Source organism: Ornithorhynchus anatinus, chromosome 5 (assembly GCF_004115215.2).
Source record: "Ornithorhynchus anatinus isolate Pmale09 chromosome 5, mOrnAna1.pri.v4, whole genome shotgun sequence".
Lineage (NCBI taxonomy): Eukaryota > Metazoa > Chordata > Mammalia > Monotremata > Ornithorhynchidae > Ornithorhynchus > Ornithorhynchus anatinus.
In genome coordinates this window covers 60,468,602-60,484,574 of record NC_041732.1, presented here as the reverse complement: position 1 = coordinate 60,484,574, position 15,973 = coordinate 60,468,602, and the positions used below count along the sequence as shown (strand labels likewise).

The 15,973-nt window shown below is 56.1% G+C and overlaps 1 protein-coding gene across 2 annotated transcripts in view; it reads left to right on the top strand.

The window, feature by feature from the left end:
* The first annotated feature begins 3,403 nt into the window (after positions 1 to 3,403).
* Positions 3,404 to 15,973, top strand: part of PAX7 (paired box 7) — a 181,958-nt gene continuing 169,388 nt past the window's right edge. The window contains exons 1-4 of one of the 2 annotated variants that reach the window (XM_029064452.2): positions 3,404 to 3,488; positions 6,144 to 6,379; positions 7,113 to 7,242; positions 8,873 to 9,001. In XM_029064452.2, coding sequence (XP_028920285.1) covers positions 3,404 to 3,488; positions 6,144 to 6,379; positions 7,113 to 7,242; positions 8,873 to 9,001 — 580 coding nt within the window. Of the gene's footprint in view, positions 3,489 to 6,143; positions 6,380 to 7,112; positions 7,243 to 8,866; positions 9,002 to 15,973 lie in introns of both variants that reach the window. The other variant, XM_029064451.2, reaches the window with a different exon arrangement.

Below are 15,973 nucleotides of genomic sequence, written 5' to 3'. Positions count from 1 at the left end.
AGGAGAGAGGAGCGGGGCCGACCCCCGGCATATTTTGCCAAGAATATTTTGCCAGGAGCCGACCTCTGAACGGGAGAGCCAGGGAGAGCCAGAGAGACCTTCAGTCCTGCGTTCTCCGACCCACACGCAAGCAACTCTGTGGGTCGAGCCGTGTGAAGGGGTGTGTGTGTTTGTGTGTTTGGGGGGGGGGGCGGTGCGTGCGTATGTGCTCCAGTGCTCGTGTGTGCGTACTTGCACCCGCGGGTATTTCTGGATAGATGTATCCGGCTGCATATGCTTTAGTGTGTGTGTTTTGGAGGGACGGCTGTCCGGGAGAACGTGTGAGTGTATAGACGTGTATATGAGTGTGGAGTGTGTGTGGCTGTTTCCGCGTGGGAATGTGTCCAGGAACGTGCGTGGGAATGTGTGCGCCGACCCCACCGTCTCGGGGAGTGTCACTGCGCGTCCTTGGAGGTGTCTAGGTGGGCTGGAAAGAGCTTTTTCTTCCGAGTCCACGCTCCACTCCAGCATTCGTTTCTCTGCAACAGAGCTTGCGGGTCCTCGCTCCCATCGAAGATGTAGCGGGGCTGCTTATCGCCCCCGCAGACGAGCTGCCTAGACGTACAGCCCCGACTAAACGGACAGCTCCCCCGGCCCCTCCCGCGGCCCCGCACGCCCTTCTGTCCGTCTTTCTCAGCCTGCACCTCTCTCCCCGGCTCACCCTCCCCTCCACCTCGACCGTCATTCGGACATTCGCTCTTCTCTCCGCTCGCAGAAACCCGCTCCGAAGCAGAATCGCTTGAACGGAAATCTTCTCCGCTCACCGGAGTCACCGACTCCAGGGGCTTTGACCCGACGGGCTCCTGGGGAGGGAGGGTACTGAGGGGCAGCCGAAACGGGGAGATGTGTGAACCCCGGGTCACCCCCGCCCGCCTTTCCCCCTTCCCCACACCCCGCACTCTATCTCTCGGGCCTGCTCCCTGATCAGTAACCGCACAGGTGCTGCTAGCCAAAAATCGCGAGTGGGAGCTGAGAATGAGCTGAGGTGCTGGGCGGGGAGGGAGGTTTATTGCATGCATCAGGGGACGAGTAGGGAGAGATTTATTTGCGGGAAGGGGGCAAGAGAGATAGATAGAGGAGCAGCTGAGAAATTGGGGAGGTGGAATCTTAAAATATCTTCCAAGGGAACAGGCAACCGAGCTCGGGTCAGGGGATGCCTCTGTCCTGTGTGGCTTTCCAATTCCCAGCCCCTTCCCCGCGCCCCATCCCTGCATCGAGTAAACCCAGGAACCTCTAGGGCAGAGGCGATGGTCGGGGGAGGGGAAAGACAGTTTGGGGGTTGGGTAGGTTTTTTTTTTAGTTTTTTTTTTTTTAGGACAGACCCGAAAAGGTCTTTTCCTTGGGACACAAAAGATTCCAGCCCTGGCGTCCTTCCCCGCTGAGAAGGAGTGATCCCGCAGTCTCCTTCCCCGCCCATGGACCTCTGTCAGTCTGGCCGCTGGGGAGGGAGTCGCTCCTCCGCCCCTTGTCCCTACAGCCTCCCCCAAGAAAGCCCGGATGGGACCCAAAAAAATGATAGAGCCCCCTTTACCCCGTTCTCCCCAAGTCCCCCCCGCCTCCCGACCTTCCGAGGCTTCGAATCTTTTCGAGGAACATTTCAACTCTCTGTAGCTCATACACACATGAACACACACACACACACACTCGCACACTTGCTAGGGGTCTTGGAGGGAGGGAAGTCAGGAAGGGAATGGGATCTTGACTGCTTTGAAGGTTCATCTGGGGTGTTTATTTAGGGGGAGATCACATCGGGCTCCCAGCCCACGGGAGCTTCAACTGTCAAGATGCTAAACCAGAATCCGACCAGCGGTGCCTGGAATCCGAGGCTACCAACCAGGAGAGGCTCAGAGCCTGGGGCAATTGAACCAGGGGAGACTTTTGGGAAGAGAGATGATCGTCCCTTCAAAAAAGGAAAAGTAAATTTCTAAAGCAGTCCTCTCCTCCTTTCCTCCCTCCCCCGCCCCCCACGCTTAATTCGCCGAATCCTCTGACCTCAGGGAGTTTCGGGACCTCTCAGTCCCTAGGCTGGGGGCTGGCGAGGAGGGTGGAAGTAGAGGAAACAAACTATCTGGAGATGTTACAGGTCGAAAAAGCAATTGGACAGGGGAATTGGGGGTGAGAGGGAAAGAGAGAGAGAGGGAGAAAGAGAGAGAGAGAGCTTTCTCTTAGTGTACGTTTAGAGCTGAAGTCTATACTATGGGGAATATTTTGTTGCTCTAACCCATTCATCGAAGGAAGATACTTGGAAAAGTTTGCTTCTCCGAGCCTCGACTTCTCACTCCACTTCCCCTCCTCCCTTTGCCTTTCTCCCTGTACTTTCATGAACAGTTGAAAATCTCCCCAGACGAGGCCGAACAATGTAATTATATATATATATATTATATATATATGTATATATACATTCGTTGGGGATTTGTTTTCGCTATTGGTCCACCCGCTTTTTCCGCCCTGGCCCCTTTCCTCTTCATGAATAAAAGAAAAAGATCCGAGCCTATCAGACCCTAGTCAGTGCTGCCTCTTTCCTCCTCCTCCTCCTCTTTCTCCTCCTCCTCCTCCTCGTCCTCCTTCTTCTTAGCTAAGTCAAGTTAGGTACTTTAAACAACTTCCAAAGCTGGCCCCCCCCCGATCCCCCGCGATTCCCCTTTCTTTCTCTCTCCCGAACTCCCCACCCCTTCTCTTCCTCCTCCTTTTCCTCCTCCCCCTCCTCCCTTTCCTCTTCTCCCCAAGTCAAACAGCCACCTTCCCTCTCTCCCAACTCCCCCTTCTTGGAAGAAAAACCAAGGGAAGAGAGCATGCGAAAGAGAAGAATGGAGGGGAGGAGGGAGTCGGGAGGAGGAAATAAATAAAGAAAGAAAGAAAGAAGAAAAATCCGGGCTGCCGATTTCTGTGCTCAGAAACTTTGGCCTGGGCTCAGGCGAGTCCTTCTCCGGGCTGAAGCTGAAGCTGGAGCGCGCTCTTCTCTTGGTCGGCGCTGGCTCTCTGCTTTTCCCCACCACATCTGCCCCACAACTTTTTGGGAGAAGGCGGGGCTGGGGGACAGGGAGAGAGACAGAGGCAGAGGGAAAGAAACACAGGGAGAGAGAGAGAAAGAGAGAGAGAAGGAGAGTTGAGTGTGTGTGTTTTTTTAACTTCTAAACCCCCTCCCATCCATCCCATCCCCACCTCGTTCCCCCCTCCCGGCTCTTAGCTTCTGGACGGGTCTGACTGCAGCCGGGAGGGGAGGGGGAAGACTGGGGGGGAGGGGGGTGGGTGTTTTTTTTTTTTTAAAAAAAAAAAGACAGACAAGAAAGCTCGCAGCAGGGGGAAAAGGGAGAAGACGGGAAGCTATTTGGGCCGTCTCCGGACCTGTCCCCAGCGGCGCAGGATGGCGGCTCTCCCCGGCACGGTCCCCAGGATGATGCGGCCAGCGCCGGGACAGAACTACCCCCGGACCGGCTTTCCCCTGGAAGGTAGGTCTGCCTCCTTCGCCCGCCGGTCCACCCTCCCTGAGGAGCCTTCCTTGCTCTCGGGGTCCGGGGGCCTGAGACTGCGGAGATCGGGGTGTCTGACTCCCCCTTCCCCAGCTTTCCAGCTTCCTGCTTCGCTCTTCTCCCAGTCCATCTCCCGTCGCTCGGTCATCCTCTTCCTGCCCTTTCCCCAACTTTTTCTGCCCCCCCTTCCCGATTTTCCGTTTCGTCTCCTTTTTCCCCTTGGCCCTGGACACTTAAAGATCCGCGCGGGTTCTGGGGCAATAGCACCGGATCCCCCACTCCCCCAACATACACGCACACGCACACACACACAAATACACACACACCCCCACCACCACCACCACGAGCAGGCTGAAAACCTCTCTTCCATCTTCTCCCGTCACCGGTTCCTGCTCGGCCTGCACGGAAAATCCGAATTCACCCCCCAAATTCTGCTCTCCGGGGCCTTTCTCTGGGCCCGGCGTGAGGAGGGAGAGGCTGCCAGCCGTTTGAGTTGGGGAGGTCTCCTCCCACTCCCTGTTTGCCCTGGAAAGTGCTAAACGTTTAGTGCAGTGCGCTGCACGCAGTAAGCGCTCAGTAAATACGATTGAATGGATAAATACGATCGAATGAAAACGAACGGGTCTCGGGCAGGGTCGAGGGTCCCTCGGGGCCGGACCAGGAGAGCCCGGCTACATTTGTTTTAGCTCATTAGAGATCGCTGAAGCTGTCACCGGGGGAAAGGGGTGCCGAAGCCCGAGGGATGGGAGTAGCGGGGAAGGGTCTCAGGAAACTTTTCCGAGTCCTGCCCAAGCGGGGAGGGGGTGGGGGGTTTCAGTGACTTTGCACGTTCTCTGGAGGGAGGGAGGGAGAAAGAGAGGAGAAGGAGCAAGGGGGGGGGGGGGATTGGGAGGGAGAGAGATGGGGGAAGAGGGAAAGGAAGAAGGGAGAGAAGGAGAGGGGGTGTCAGGAGCGGGCCGGGGAGCAAGCAGGAGCTCCGAGCGCGGATTAACGGGGGAGCGAGCGAGCCGGCTCCGTGCTCAAGTGTGAGAGGAAAACTCGTGCGAAGCCACGCAGCGGGGAGAAGTCCCGGGCTGCGGGGATTTGGCGGAGTACTTTTCTGTAGCAAATGAAAGTAAAACAGACGGCGAGGGGACGGATCAGAGGATTAGGACAATATTTGCACACCATGCCGGAGAATACTGAGGAGGGAAGGGAGCCGGGCTCTGGAGTGCCTCTTGAATATAAAATCGGCCACTCGACAGCTCTCGGCCGCTAATAGCATAGCCCCTCCGCCGCACCCGGTGACTCCGTATTAGAACCGCAGCTTTCTGATTAAATCGGAAGGCAACTCCGGCTCCCACTTTTGCAAAGAAAGAGGGTGGGGGGACACCAACAGAGCCCCCCTCTTCCCTTCCCTCTCCTCCCTCCCCCTTCAATTATGCAGCCGGCTTCTTCCATTCGGAAGCTGTGAAATCGTATTAATCTGCAAGATATACACTGCGAGAGTGCCAAAATTGGGGAGATGGGGCCGGATTAGAGCTTCGGCCGCCCCCAGGCTCCCGGAAGAAAATGGTATAGACATTGCATTAGGCACGCGGTTAAGGACACCTCCCCCCTCTCCTTTCCACCTCCCTCACTACCTCCCGGTCCGAAATCTCGGGGTCCACGGCGAAACACGAGCCCGCCCCCCCCTCCCCCCACTCCCACTCTGCCTGCTGCGCTCGGGAACGGGATTCTGGCGGGAGCCGAACGGGAAAATAAAATCCACAACGAAATAAACGTGTCAGAGCCAAATTCAGCGGGGAAGAAGCTGGCCCCCACGACATTCCCGGAGCCCGGGTCTAACCCCAGACCTCTCTCCGTGGAGTCAGGCCTCTCGAGCTTACTGGCTCTCTCTCGGGATACCGCGATCTCCCGGTTCGCTCTTTCCCCCAGCCCCACTCTCTTCTGCCTCTATCCTCGGGCTTGGAAACTTTGGTCACGGGTCTACACTCCTGAAATTCTACAGATGATTCAGGCCCTCGAAGAATCCTGCCTGAGCTTGAATTAACCAAATCATGGCAGGCGAAGCGGGGTGGGTACGGTCCCGAATTTTCCGAGCGGGCCTCTTCCCCGGCCCAAAGTCCCCGGTTAAAAACGATCAACTCTGTAATCCCCTGCGGGCGGTGGAGACTCGCTATTCACGCTCCCCGGGAGCTCGGAGACCCGGGTGTAGGGGAGGGGAATCTGGCGGGGAAGGGAGCTGAATCCGCTTTCCCACCCGCGTCTTCACTTGCCCGTCGCGAGTCAGATTCGAAGGGAGAGAGGCCCGATAGAAGTCGAGCGAGCTCTAGTGGAGGGAAACGGGGAGACAGGGTTGGAAGGGCCCCCGATCTGAAGCCCCCCGCCCCAATTTCTCGGCTCCAAGCCCCTCGAGTCGAGCCCCCGATAGCTCCAGATGGAGGGATCCGGAGGTCAAAGGGCACGGCCCAGGCGTGGGCGCGGTCTGTTCCGTGGGGCCCGCAGCCGGAAAGAGGCAGAGGGGTCCGGCGGGGTCCGGCCTCGGCCCCGCGGACACGATGGAGCCCTGTGGCCCCCTCTTTAACGCGCTACTCTTTCCTTTCTCGGCCTCCCACCCCATCCCCCCGCCCGCCTCCTCCCGGTTCTCCCCAGTGTCCACCCCGCTGGGCCAGGGCCGGGTCAACCAGCTCGGTGGGGTCTTTATCAACGGGCGACCCCTGCCCAACCACATCCGCCACAAGATCGTGGAGATGGCCCACCACGGCATCCGCCCCTGCGTCATCTCCCGCCAGCTCCGCGTCTCCCACGGCTGCGTCTCCAAGATTCTCTGCCGCTACCAGGAGACCGGCTCCATCCGGCCCGGGGCCATCGGAGGCAGCAAACCCAGGGTGAGTGTCCGCGGGGCCCAACGAGGCCTCCCCGGGCCCCAACCGCGGACAATGGCGGCGGAGGGAGAGGGGTCGTGGGGAGAGGGGAATCTAGCTCTGGCCCAAAGAGAGGCACACCTAAATCCCTCTCTGTAAAGTAGGGGTGGGAATCCCCATCGCTCCCCCCAAGTGAAAGGGATACCCAGGTGCTGATTGCAGGAGAGAAACAAGTGAACCGAATCTGGATTTTCTTGATTGGGCCGCGCCCTGGCTTTTCCTGGCGCCGCAGGCCCCGTCCGGGGCGCACTGAGGAGCACCCATTGAGATCTCACCGCCCCCCTCCATCCTCGCCATCCCTCTTCCCGAGAGACCCCCTTTATCTTCCTCCCCAAGTCCTCGGGCCGGGTACATCTCTTTCCAAGCAACAAGTTGCTTTCCTGCTCCGTTTGGCGGCTCGCCCGAAGGCTCCCCCAGGGCCCCGTTCCCCGTCGCCGAATCGCCGGGAGCCTGAGCTATTTCTTTCTCCCTCCCCTATCACCCCGTCCCCCGAGTCCATCCTGCCCCGGAGCCACCGGCCCCAAGAACTAATCTGAGCCAGAGGAAAAAGGTGTCCTAAGGCCTGGAGCTGGGGGGGGGGGGGTCCTGGGGCCAAGGAAAGATCCTCTCTGGGGCGTTGAGGCCCCCGATTCTAGGCTTCAATTAAAAGCGATTCTGTGCCCCTCTCTCCTGCCTGCGCCCACTTTGGCCCCTAAAGCAGGTAGCCACTCCAGACGTGGAGAAGAAAATCGAGGAGTACAAGCGGGAGAACCCAGGCATGTTCAGCTGGGAGATCCGGGACCGACTGCTGAAAGACGGGCATTGCGACCGCAGCACGGTCCCCTCAGGTGAGAAGGTAGCCAAGAAGGAAGGGAGCCGAACCTGGGCTCCCGGAGGGGCCCCGGAGAAAGCGGGGGGGGGGGGGTCAGACCGGCCCAAGGAAAGAGTCGCCCCTATTACCTCCTCCCACCTCGATCATTCATTCAATTCACTCAATCGTATTTATTGAGCGCTTACTGTGTGCAGATCACTGTACTAAGCGCTTGGAAAGTACAATTCAGCAACAGATAGAGACAATCCCTACCCAACGATGGGTTCACAGCCTAGAAGGTGTGGGTGGTGGGGTGGGAGGGGGCGTAGGGGCTGTCACTGGCCTAAGAAAGAAGAGAGGCCGTAGCTTCGGGGAAGGGCAGGAGAGAGGGGAAGGGAGAAGGAGGAAAGGGAGGGAACTCCCCCAACTCTTCGGTGCTTAGGGCAGGCGGTTCTGAGAGGCGGGTCCGTCCGGAGGGGTGAATCCCGGGTAGGCCGGAGGCGCCCTCCCCACCCTGTCTTCCCTACATCCACCGCAATACCCCCCCCCCCCCCCCCCCCCCCCAGAGCCCCGTCCAGGCCTGGGCTCATCGTTCTGCGAGGACTGGGGCAAGAGGTCGGGGCTGGAGTGGCGGAGCGTGGCTTAGTGGAAAGAGCCCGGACTTGGCAGTCAGAGGTCATGGGTTCTAATTCCGCCTCAGCCACTTGTCAGAGGTGTGACTCTGGGCAAGTCACGTAACTTCTCTGTGCCCCAGTTGCCTCGTCTGTAAAATGGGGCTGAAGACTGAGCCCCACGTGGGACAACCCTATTACCTTGTATCTACCCCGGTTCTTAGAACAGTGCTTGGCACGTAGTAAGAGCTTAACAAATACCATTATTATTATTATTATTATTGGAGGCTGGGTCGGGACGTGAATTAGGGGTTTGGGCCGGGGCTGAGGCAGGGTTTGGGGCAAGCGCAAGAGCTGGGGCTGGGGCCCGAGCAGCTCTGCAGACTCCGGAGGCGAGTCGGGCATAGGTGTGCGAGCGTGTGTGTCTCTAAGCATGTGTGAGCGCGCATTTGAGGGTGTCCGAGTGTGACAGGGCCAGGGACTGAATGTGTAAATGGAGCGGTATCTGCGCATGAAATAGAGTGTGCAATGCGTATCCTTAAGTGTGCGTTTTGGAGGCTAACCAGATCAACATGGGTGGACACATAGGGGATTGAGGGGATATGTGAGGGCGTGGAAGGGTGTGAAAATGAGTAGGCGTATGCTTGTAGGTGTGCTTAGTATTTGAGTGTGGGTAAAGATGACGAAAAGTAAGTTTGTAAATGTCTTGAAGTGGATGGGTGAATGTAGGTGGGAGTGGGAGTCTGTTCATGTGCCCGAGTGATTATGAGCGGGTGAATGAGTTAACAGTTCGAAAGTGTGAGTGTGTGTTTGTGTTTGAGTCTATGAATGAGCGTATAGAGGCATGGATGTTTGGGAGATGTAAATATCAGTATGTAGTTGTGTGCTAGTATGTGAGAGGCTGTGTGTCCCTCCCCAGGATCCTTGCTCTTGCGACAGACCTCGAATCTTTCCCTGTGGGGCGGGGGGGGGGGGGGGAGTTTCGGCCCTGGGGAATCTCTCCTTTTCCCCAACAGCTTATACTTTCTCTTTTGCTTTTGAATTTCTGAGGTTTAGTGAGTTCGATTAGCCGCGTGCTCAGAATCAAGTTCGGGAAGAAAGAAGAGGAGGACGAGTGCGACAAGAAGGAGGAGGACGGCGAGAAGAAGGCCAAGCATAGCATTGACGGCATCCTGGGCGACAAAGGTAGAGCGAAGCCCCCCTCCCTTCCCCCCAACCTCTCTCCCCCCAACCCCCCTCCACTCCCAGTCTTCTCTCCCTCTCTCATCCCGGGACCCTCCTCTCTTCAGCTCACTTGCGGTGGTCCCGGGCCCCGGAGCGAGGGAGAGGGAAGTCCCAGCTCCTCTTTCGATAATGTGACCGAGCAATGGGGAGCCCCTCTCCACTTGGTGGGTGCCGAGGGGGCTTTAGGGACGTCGGGGAGGAACCCTACCAAACTAAGCGGGATCTAGTGGGATCTGGGCCTCGCTCTCTCCCGCCTCCTGCCCCATCGCTCTGAAGTAAACTGGGAAGCTATCCCTGAATTGTAATGCACTCTCTAGCTATCTCCGCATCTTCCATCAAGGGAAGCGGATGGGGTAGCTCGTGGTATGCAGTTTCGGTGGGAATAGGGGATTTGAGGATCGGGGTGGTGCTGCTTCTGAGGTGTTGGTATTTTTATTCGGGTCCCGTCTCCATCAATTATTTCCAGAAACTTGAAGCGGGGGAAAGGAGGGGGAGGCGTGGGGAGCGGGGAGGGGGGAGGTTTTGCTACTCCCTAAATGAATTTGTTAAACAGATTTTTCTGCCGCTTTCTAAACGGTCCCTTGAAACTCAGACTGACAGTTGACCGATCTGCGCAATCAATATCAATTAGAGCGCGCGGGCGAAGCGCCTCTCTCTTTCGGGGTCTGCGGCTCAGGAAGAGGCGGATGGGGAGGAGAGGCTGGAGGGGTGCCCGAAGGCGAGGGAGGGGGAGAGGAAAGGGCAGCTTTTCTGAAGAGAGGTCCGATGAGACCCCGAGGAATCTTTCCCTTTATCCCCGGGGCGTGGGTCCCGGACTGCCCTTGCGTGGGGTCGAGGAAAAGGCCTGGCAGGGGAGGAGGAGGAGAACGGGCCCCTTAGGAGGAAAGGGGATTGCGGGGGAGTCAAAAGGGGTCTGTTCTCCATCCTTCCCTGGAGTAGGAAGAGAGTGCCTCTGGAGGGGAGAAGGAAAAACGGAAGGGGAGGATCGGACGAGAGAGTTAAGCATGAAAGGAACCCTGAGAGAGGAGTTCATTCATTCTTTCATTCACTCACTCGATCGTATTTATTAGTAATTACCGTATCTGTTAAGCGCTTACTATGTGCCAAGCTCTGTTCTAAGCGCTGGGAGAGATACAAGGTGATTAGGTCGGACACAGTCCCTGATTAGGTCAGACACAGTCCCTGTCCCACATAGGACTCGCGGTCTCAATCCCCATTTTACAGATGAGGGAACCGAGGGCGAGAGAAGTGAAGTGACTTGTCCAAGGTCATACAGCAGATAAGTGGTTATTGAGCTGTTACTGTGTGCAGAGCACTGTGCCAAGGTCTTGGGAAAGTACAATACAGCAATAAAGAGAGACAGCCCCTGCCCACAACGAGCTCACAGTCTAGAGCGGGCGGTGACAGATGTCAGTACAAGTCAAACAGGCATCAAGACATCAATACTAGTAAGCCGGCATCAATATAAATAAATACAATTACAGATATATACCTTTTCCCCCAACCCCCCCCCAACCCCGTGTTGGGGCTATTTAGGAGATTTTTGACTCCAGCACAAGCAGCCCATTAAAGCGATTCTGGATGGAGTTAGATGGGGCGACGAGTCAGAGGAGGGAGAAAAAATCGAAGCAGCGAAAGCTCAGCGTCCAAGCCAGGACGGTCTTCCACACACGCCGCACCACCCCCTGGCTTCCCCAGGACCGCCGAGAAACGGACATACCGGTCCCGTGCCCAACCGAAGCCTCCCCATCGGTCTGGGCCCAAGTCTCGGTCTTTAAAAGGGGAAACGAATCGGGCGCTTGTATTTTGGTGGAGGGCCCTCCGGGGTCAAGGGAGGCGAATTCCTTCTGGAGCCCTGAGGGGAGGGGGCCAGGGAGGAAGGGGACAGACATCGAAATTCAGCAGTATGAGGAGGAGAGGGTGACAGGACTCTGAAATGACAACCCCAAATTGTCCCTGAATCCGCCCCAGGTGCCTCCTCCAGCCCCCTTTCAGAACCCGACCCCTCATCCTTCTCCCCTCCCAACCTTGAAAGTGAACTTTAAGGACAAAGACCAGAGGGTCTATTGACGCTCTCGGAGGAAACAAAAGCAAACAGTTTAGAGAAGGGAGACAGAAAGAGAGAAAAAGAGAGAGAGAGAGAGAGGAAAAGAGGGGTAAGCGCCATTGACATTCAAAAACCTGCGAGGAGGAGAGGGGTCCCGAGACAAAAGAGCAAAGCGGGGAAGAAAAGGAGATAAATTATTCAAAACTCCCTGCTGTTCGGACAGTTTAGGAATATTATAAGGCGTCGAGTTGGAGGGGCCTGGCCCGGCGGATGCCGCGAAATGTTTTCTGATCCAGCGGGGTCAGGGCTCTTTGCAAATCAAACCATTGTGTCTCGGGGTTTTGTTCCACTTTCCTGGAGTTTTTCGAGAAGGTCGATAGCGTTTAGTTAGGGGGAACACACCCTCGAGAACTGCCATAAATAGCTCCCAAATGAGGGGGCTTGGAGAATTCGGTTCCTAGCGGCGCTGCACGGAGGGGAAGCCTCTTTTTTAGGAAAAGTCGAGATTTTGCCATATTTAGAACGTGCCGTCGGAGCTGTTTTCTGCGGGGAGTGGGGGGTGGGAGAAAACGAGAAGGAAACGGTGCTCTGGGGTCTGAGAAGCCGCGCAACGCCGCGGAGAAACCGGAGCCCAAATCGAGAGCGGTGTAACCGGCTTCGAAACCGGGAGCTGCTGAGAGTCGAAGCTACCGCTCCCCGGGGCCTCCAAGGGGCAGGGGCAACACGGGGGCTGAAAGCGGCCGGGGTGGGGGCGGGGGCGGTCAGTTGATCTGGAAGGAACGGCTGATGCTTTTAGCCAAAGACGAGCGACGTGATGGGGCGGGCATCCCTTGGCCTAGCCGGCATAAAACTCCGGTAACCGGAGGTGGGGGAGGCGAGGACTGGTGTCTTCGCGGGTCTGTGGTATCGAATCGTGTGTGAGAGTGTCTGTGTGTGTTGTGGGTTGTCTACGTTATTTCTGCAGAGTGTCCCCCGACACGTGCGGGGCCAGCTTGAAGGGTTGATGTGGCTGTGTTGCTCTTGCCGTGTGTGTGTGTACGAGCGCGCGTTTTTGTACGTGCGTGTCGGGTGTAGCGCTCTACAAATTGAAAACGATTTGGGGTCTGAATCCGTGACCCCGGCCTCCTGTTGTCTGGAGAAAGAGGCAGAGATAGGGGCGGAGAGAGAGAGGGCAGAGAGAGGCGCAGGCAAAACTTTGTTTTGGATTCCTGCTCCTGACAAATGCCTTCCCTGGCTTTAGCGACTCTGCTGGCGGGGAGCCGCGGGAGACGTGGGGTTTAAAAGCTCTCCTCTTTAAGCGCTAAAGAGAGAATCTTCTCTGCGCCCGTTTCTTTCTATCATCTGGTTGGCATTTAATAATGTTAAGACTTATTAGAGCTGGTAATGAAAACTGGGGCTGTTGAATAGGGACTGTGTTGGAGAGGGGTGTAATAGCTTCGAGGCATGGTAAGGAACTATTTATCCGCAATCAGTGCTCACTCTCTGAGTTGGAAGCACAAACGTTAAGTTGAAGGGTTTTAAGGCAGATTAAATTGAGCCTTTATTTCTCTGCACTTTCATCTTTGAACAGCTCACTCCTGCTCGCCTTGGGCTGATATTCATGAGGCCGTCCTTATTTTTTTCTCTCTCTTATCCTTGTTAAGACCGAGTTATTACGATTGTTGCTGTTGTTGTTTTTGTAGGGCGGCGGGGCTCGGGCGCAGGATCTCTCACCTGGCGGAGGAGCGCCGGGGTAGTTTTCACCTTTCCCCTCCGGCTCCGTCCAGCCTCGCCCTTGAGCGAGACGGGGATCGGGCCGAAGGAGAATCAGATCGAGCTGGAAAACCGTCCAGCTCACCACCTTGCTCGCCCCGGGTCGGACAGACAAGCGGACAGAAAAGGCAGGGCGAAGCCACCCTGAATGCCGAGGCCGAAGCCGAATGGGCGCGTCGGGGAAGGGGAGGGCGAACGAAGCGGTTTGGGGGCGATCAGTCCAACAGTCGATCGGTGGTATTTACTGAGCGTTTTCTGGGGGGCTGTCCTGAGCGTTTGGGAGAGGACAGTAGAGGGAGTAGACACTATCCGTCCCCTCCAAGCCACTGCAAGCATCGCTCGAGTTGGGAGAGAGAGATCCCGGCGAACGATGCTGAGATCTTGCGGGCCGGAGGGCGGGCAGGAGAAGGCTGTTATAACCGGGCCGGGAACGGGATGGACGAAGGGCGGAATAGCGGGGAAGAAGGAACGGGCATCCAAGTGTGGAGCGGAGAGGGGAGCGGGACGGGAAGCGAGGGGAGAGCGCGGAGAGTGTCTGTTTAGACACTTGTAAAAGGAGGTGGCAACAATTTAATTTGGCAGCGGCGGTAGCTGCTAATGCGGTTTTCGGTGGTTCGCTACACTGAAGGAAGCTGTTTTGATTGTGTGTACAAGGACCTGCCAAATTTAATTAGGCTCCGGGGGAGCGAATGAATAGGGGAAGGGGGAGCCGCTCCCCTCGGTCTCCGCTCCATTTTCGGTTTCACACCTGGAAGTGCTATTGTTTTCTGAAAGGGCGAGCGGGGGTGGGAAGATTGGGGTGGGGGGAAGGGAGGAGGGAGGGGAAAGAGGAGGGAGCCGGGGAGGGGGAGCAGATATCAGTCAATTTATCAAGAAACAATCTGCATTGATTTAAACCAACAAGCTCCCTCCTCTGTAAATGTGTGTTTAGAGAGAAGTAATTGACACTTCACAAAATCAAAGGATTACCCCGGGTTGGCAATCTAATCAAACAGAGACCAGGCGGGATTTGTGACCGTTCAGAGGAGGATCAACCTGGCATAATGGAGGCCAGAGAAAGATAGGAGGGTGTCAGGCAATTCTGTGGCTTTCGCCTGGGCTCCTCCGTGAATATTCAGCGAGACGCGGGGGGGAGGGAGTGGGCGGTTTGCGGGGGGATGGGGGGGGGACGGGGGACGAGAGAGAGAGAGAGAGAAAGTCCCAGCAAAGGAGACGCTATGCGAGGGAGCGCTCTCATTCAACGCTGACACACACCATCCTCCCCCCCCCCCACCCGCCCCCCTCCACCCCCAAAAGAGAGAGCTGAACAAATGAAGTACAACAATAAAGAGAGATAACAATTACAAAGGCAAACACGGGCTCTCGCGAGCTGGTAGCCTCAGAACCCGGTGTAAATAAACAAAGTAGGCAAATGTTTGCAAGATAAACTCTTTCCTAAATCGAGTGTGACGGGAAGGAAAGAAGAGACAGAGGGAGATAAGGTTGGAGGGGGAATAAACGAGGCATAATCTAATACGAGACATTTTGAAAACAAACTTTAAACGAGGGGAAAGGGGGGGGGGGGGGACAATTATCCAGCGGGGAGAGGGCAAGGCCCCAGACGGACGGTGAGTTCTGCAGCGGGAATTCTGAAGAATGGAGAGAAGGAGCGAGGGAGGAGGAGGGAAGGCGGTTTCTACATTGGAAAGGGAGATTTCTGAACACACTGTACGAGATCTGATGGCTAAACGAAGGAGGGGGAGGGGATTGAAATTGGAATTCGCCGTCAGAACCTGTCAATAATCCAAATCCAAGTTTTCCAAAGGGTTTTGGAGGGGGGTGGCTCTGGGATGTGGGTGTATCAGTAGGATGCGTGCTTTTGCGGTGTGTTTGGGAGGGGGATGCGTGCGTGCGTGTACCTAGAGACATCTCTATACTCCCAACTCTTTCAAGGCTATTGTACATGAGTCTTGTGTGCGACCGCAAAGTAGTTAAAGGCATTAGATATTTACCAGTTTGAAATAAGCTTGGTTAAGAAGAGGAAAGAGAGGAGAGAGAGCGAGAGAGAGACATTGAAAAGATGAGGCCGGGGTAGACTTCAAACGAATTCATCATTTGGAATGGTGGAGGGGAGATTTACCAGACAGTATTGGGAAGTTATTTAGATATTAATAACATATTTTCCTGAGGCGCGGCGGCAGCCGCCATCTGCACTTCTCTCGCAGCTATTTGGCTGGGTGAAATATGGGAGACTCAAATGTTGGGGAGAGATAACACAATCAGACTAACCCCGGTCCTGTGACGGCATCATAGCATTAAACCCGGATTAACCCCCCCCCCCCAACACACACACCCTCCTCCTTTCACAGCTTTCCGAATTTTCAGTGGAATTTACATGGCAGGATTTTAAAGCACATATAACACTAGCCTTAAAGCTGTAAGGTGCTTATTTGGGCATTAAAAAAAATCAAGTCTTTGTGAACATGATGGTTGTTATATGCCCGCAGACAAAAAGAGTGAAATATAGAAGCCATGAGATTCCTCCGTAACTTTTTCATCTTCTTTGCCGGAGTTCTTCCTAACTCCCGTATTTCTACTCTGTCAGGGCCGAAGGTGTGGGAGAAAGATTTGGGGGGCTAGTCCCTAGGGTCTTGGGGGGATGGTACAGGGGCAAGGGTCAGCTCAGAGGCCTCAGAGCCCCAAGGAGAAGAAGAGGAGGGAACGGTCCCGTTTCAATTTTCCCGTTTCAATTTCGCTGATTGAGGGGCGTCCCTCCCCTCACCCCCACCTCCCCTCCCCACGACCACCCCCCCAAAAATATTTCAGGCCAATTTTGGTTAAAAAGAGAAAAACGTGGAAGCGGGGTCAGCATTTTCTTGACCTTCTCCGGAGGTTTTCGGGCGGGGTAGGGGTCGCAGTGCGGGAAGGAGGCCGCCGATCCCCAAATCAAATCAAGGCAGAACGATGACCTAAGGGGGGAAAATAGTCACTATTAAAAAGTTCCCTCCTGAACTTCAAACAAAGAACTGGGGTGGGGGCTGAGGGGAAGGAGGGAGATGGAGAGGCCAAGGGGAGGGAGTGGGAGATGGAAAGGGGGGTGCAGGGGTCAGGGAGGAGTGAGTAGGGAAGCAGGGGACGTGGGGAAGGGGGGAGTG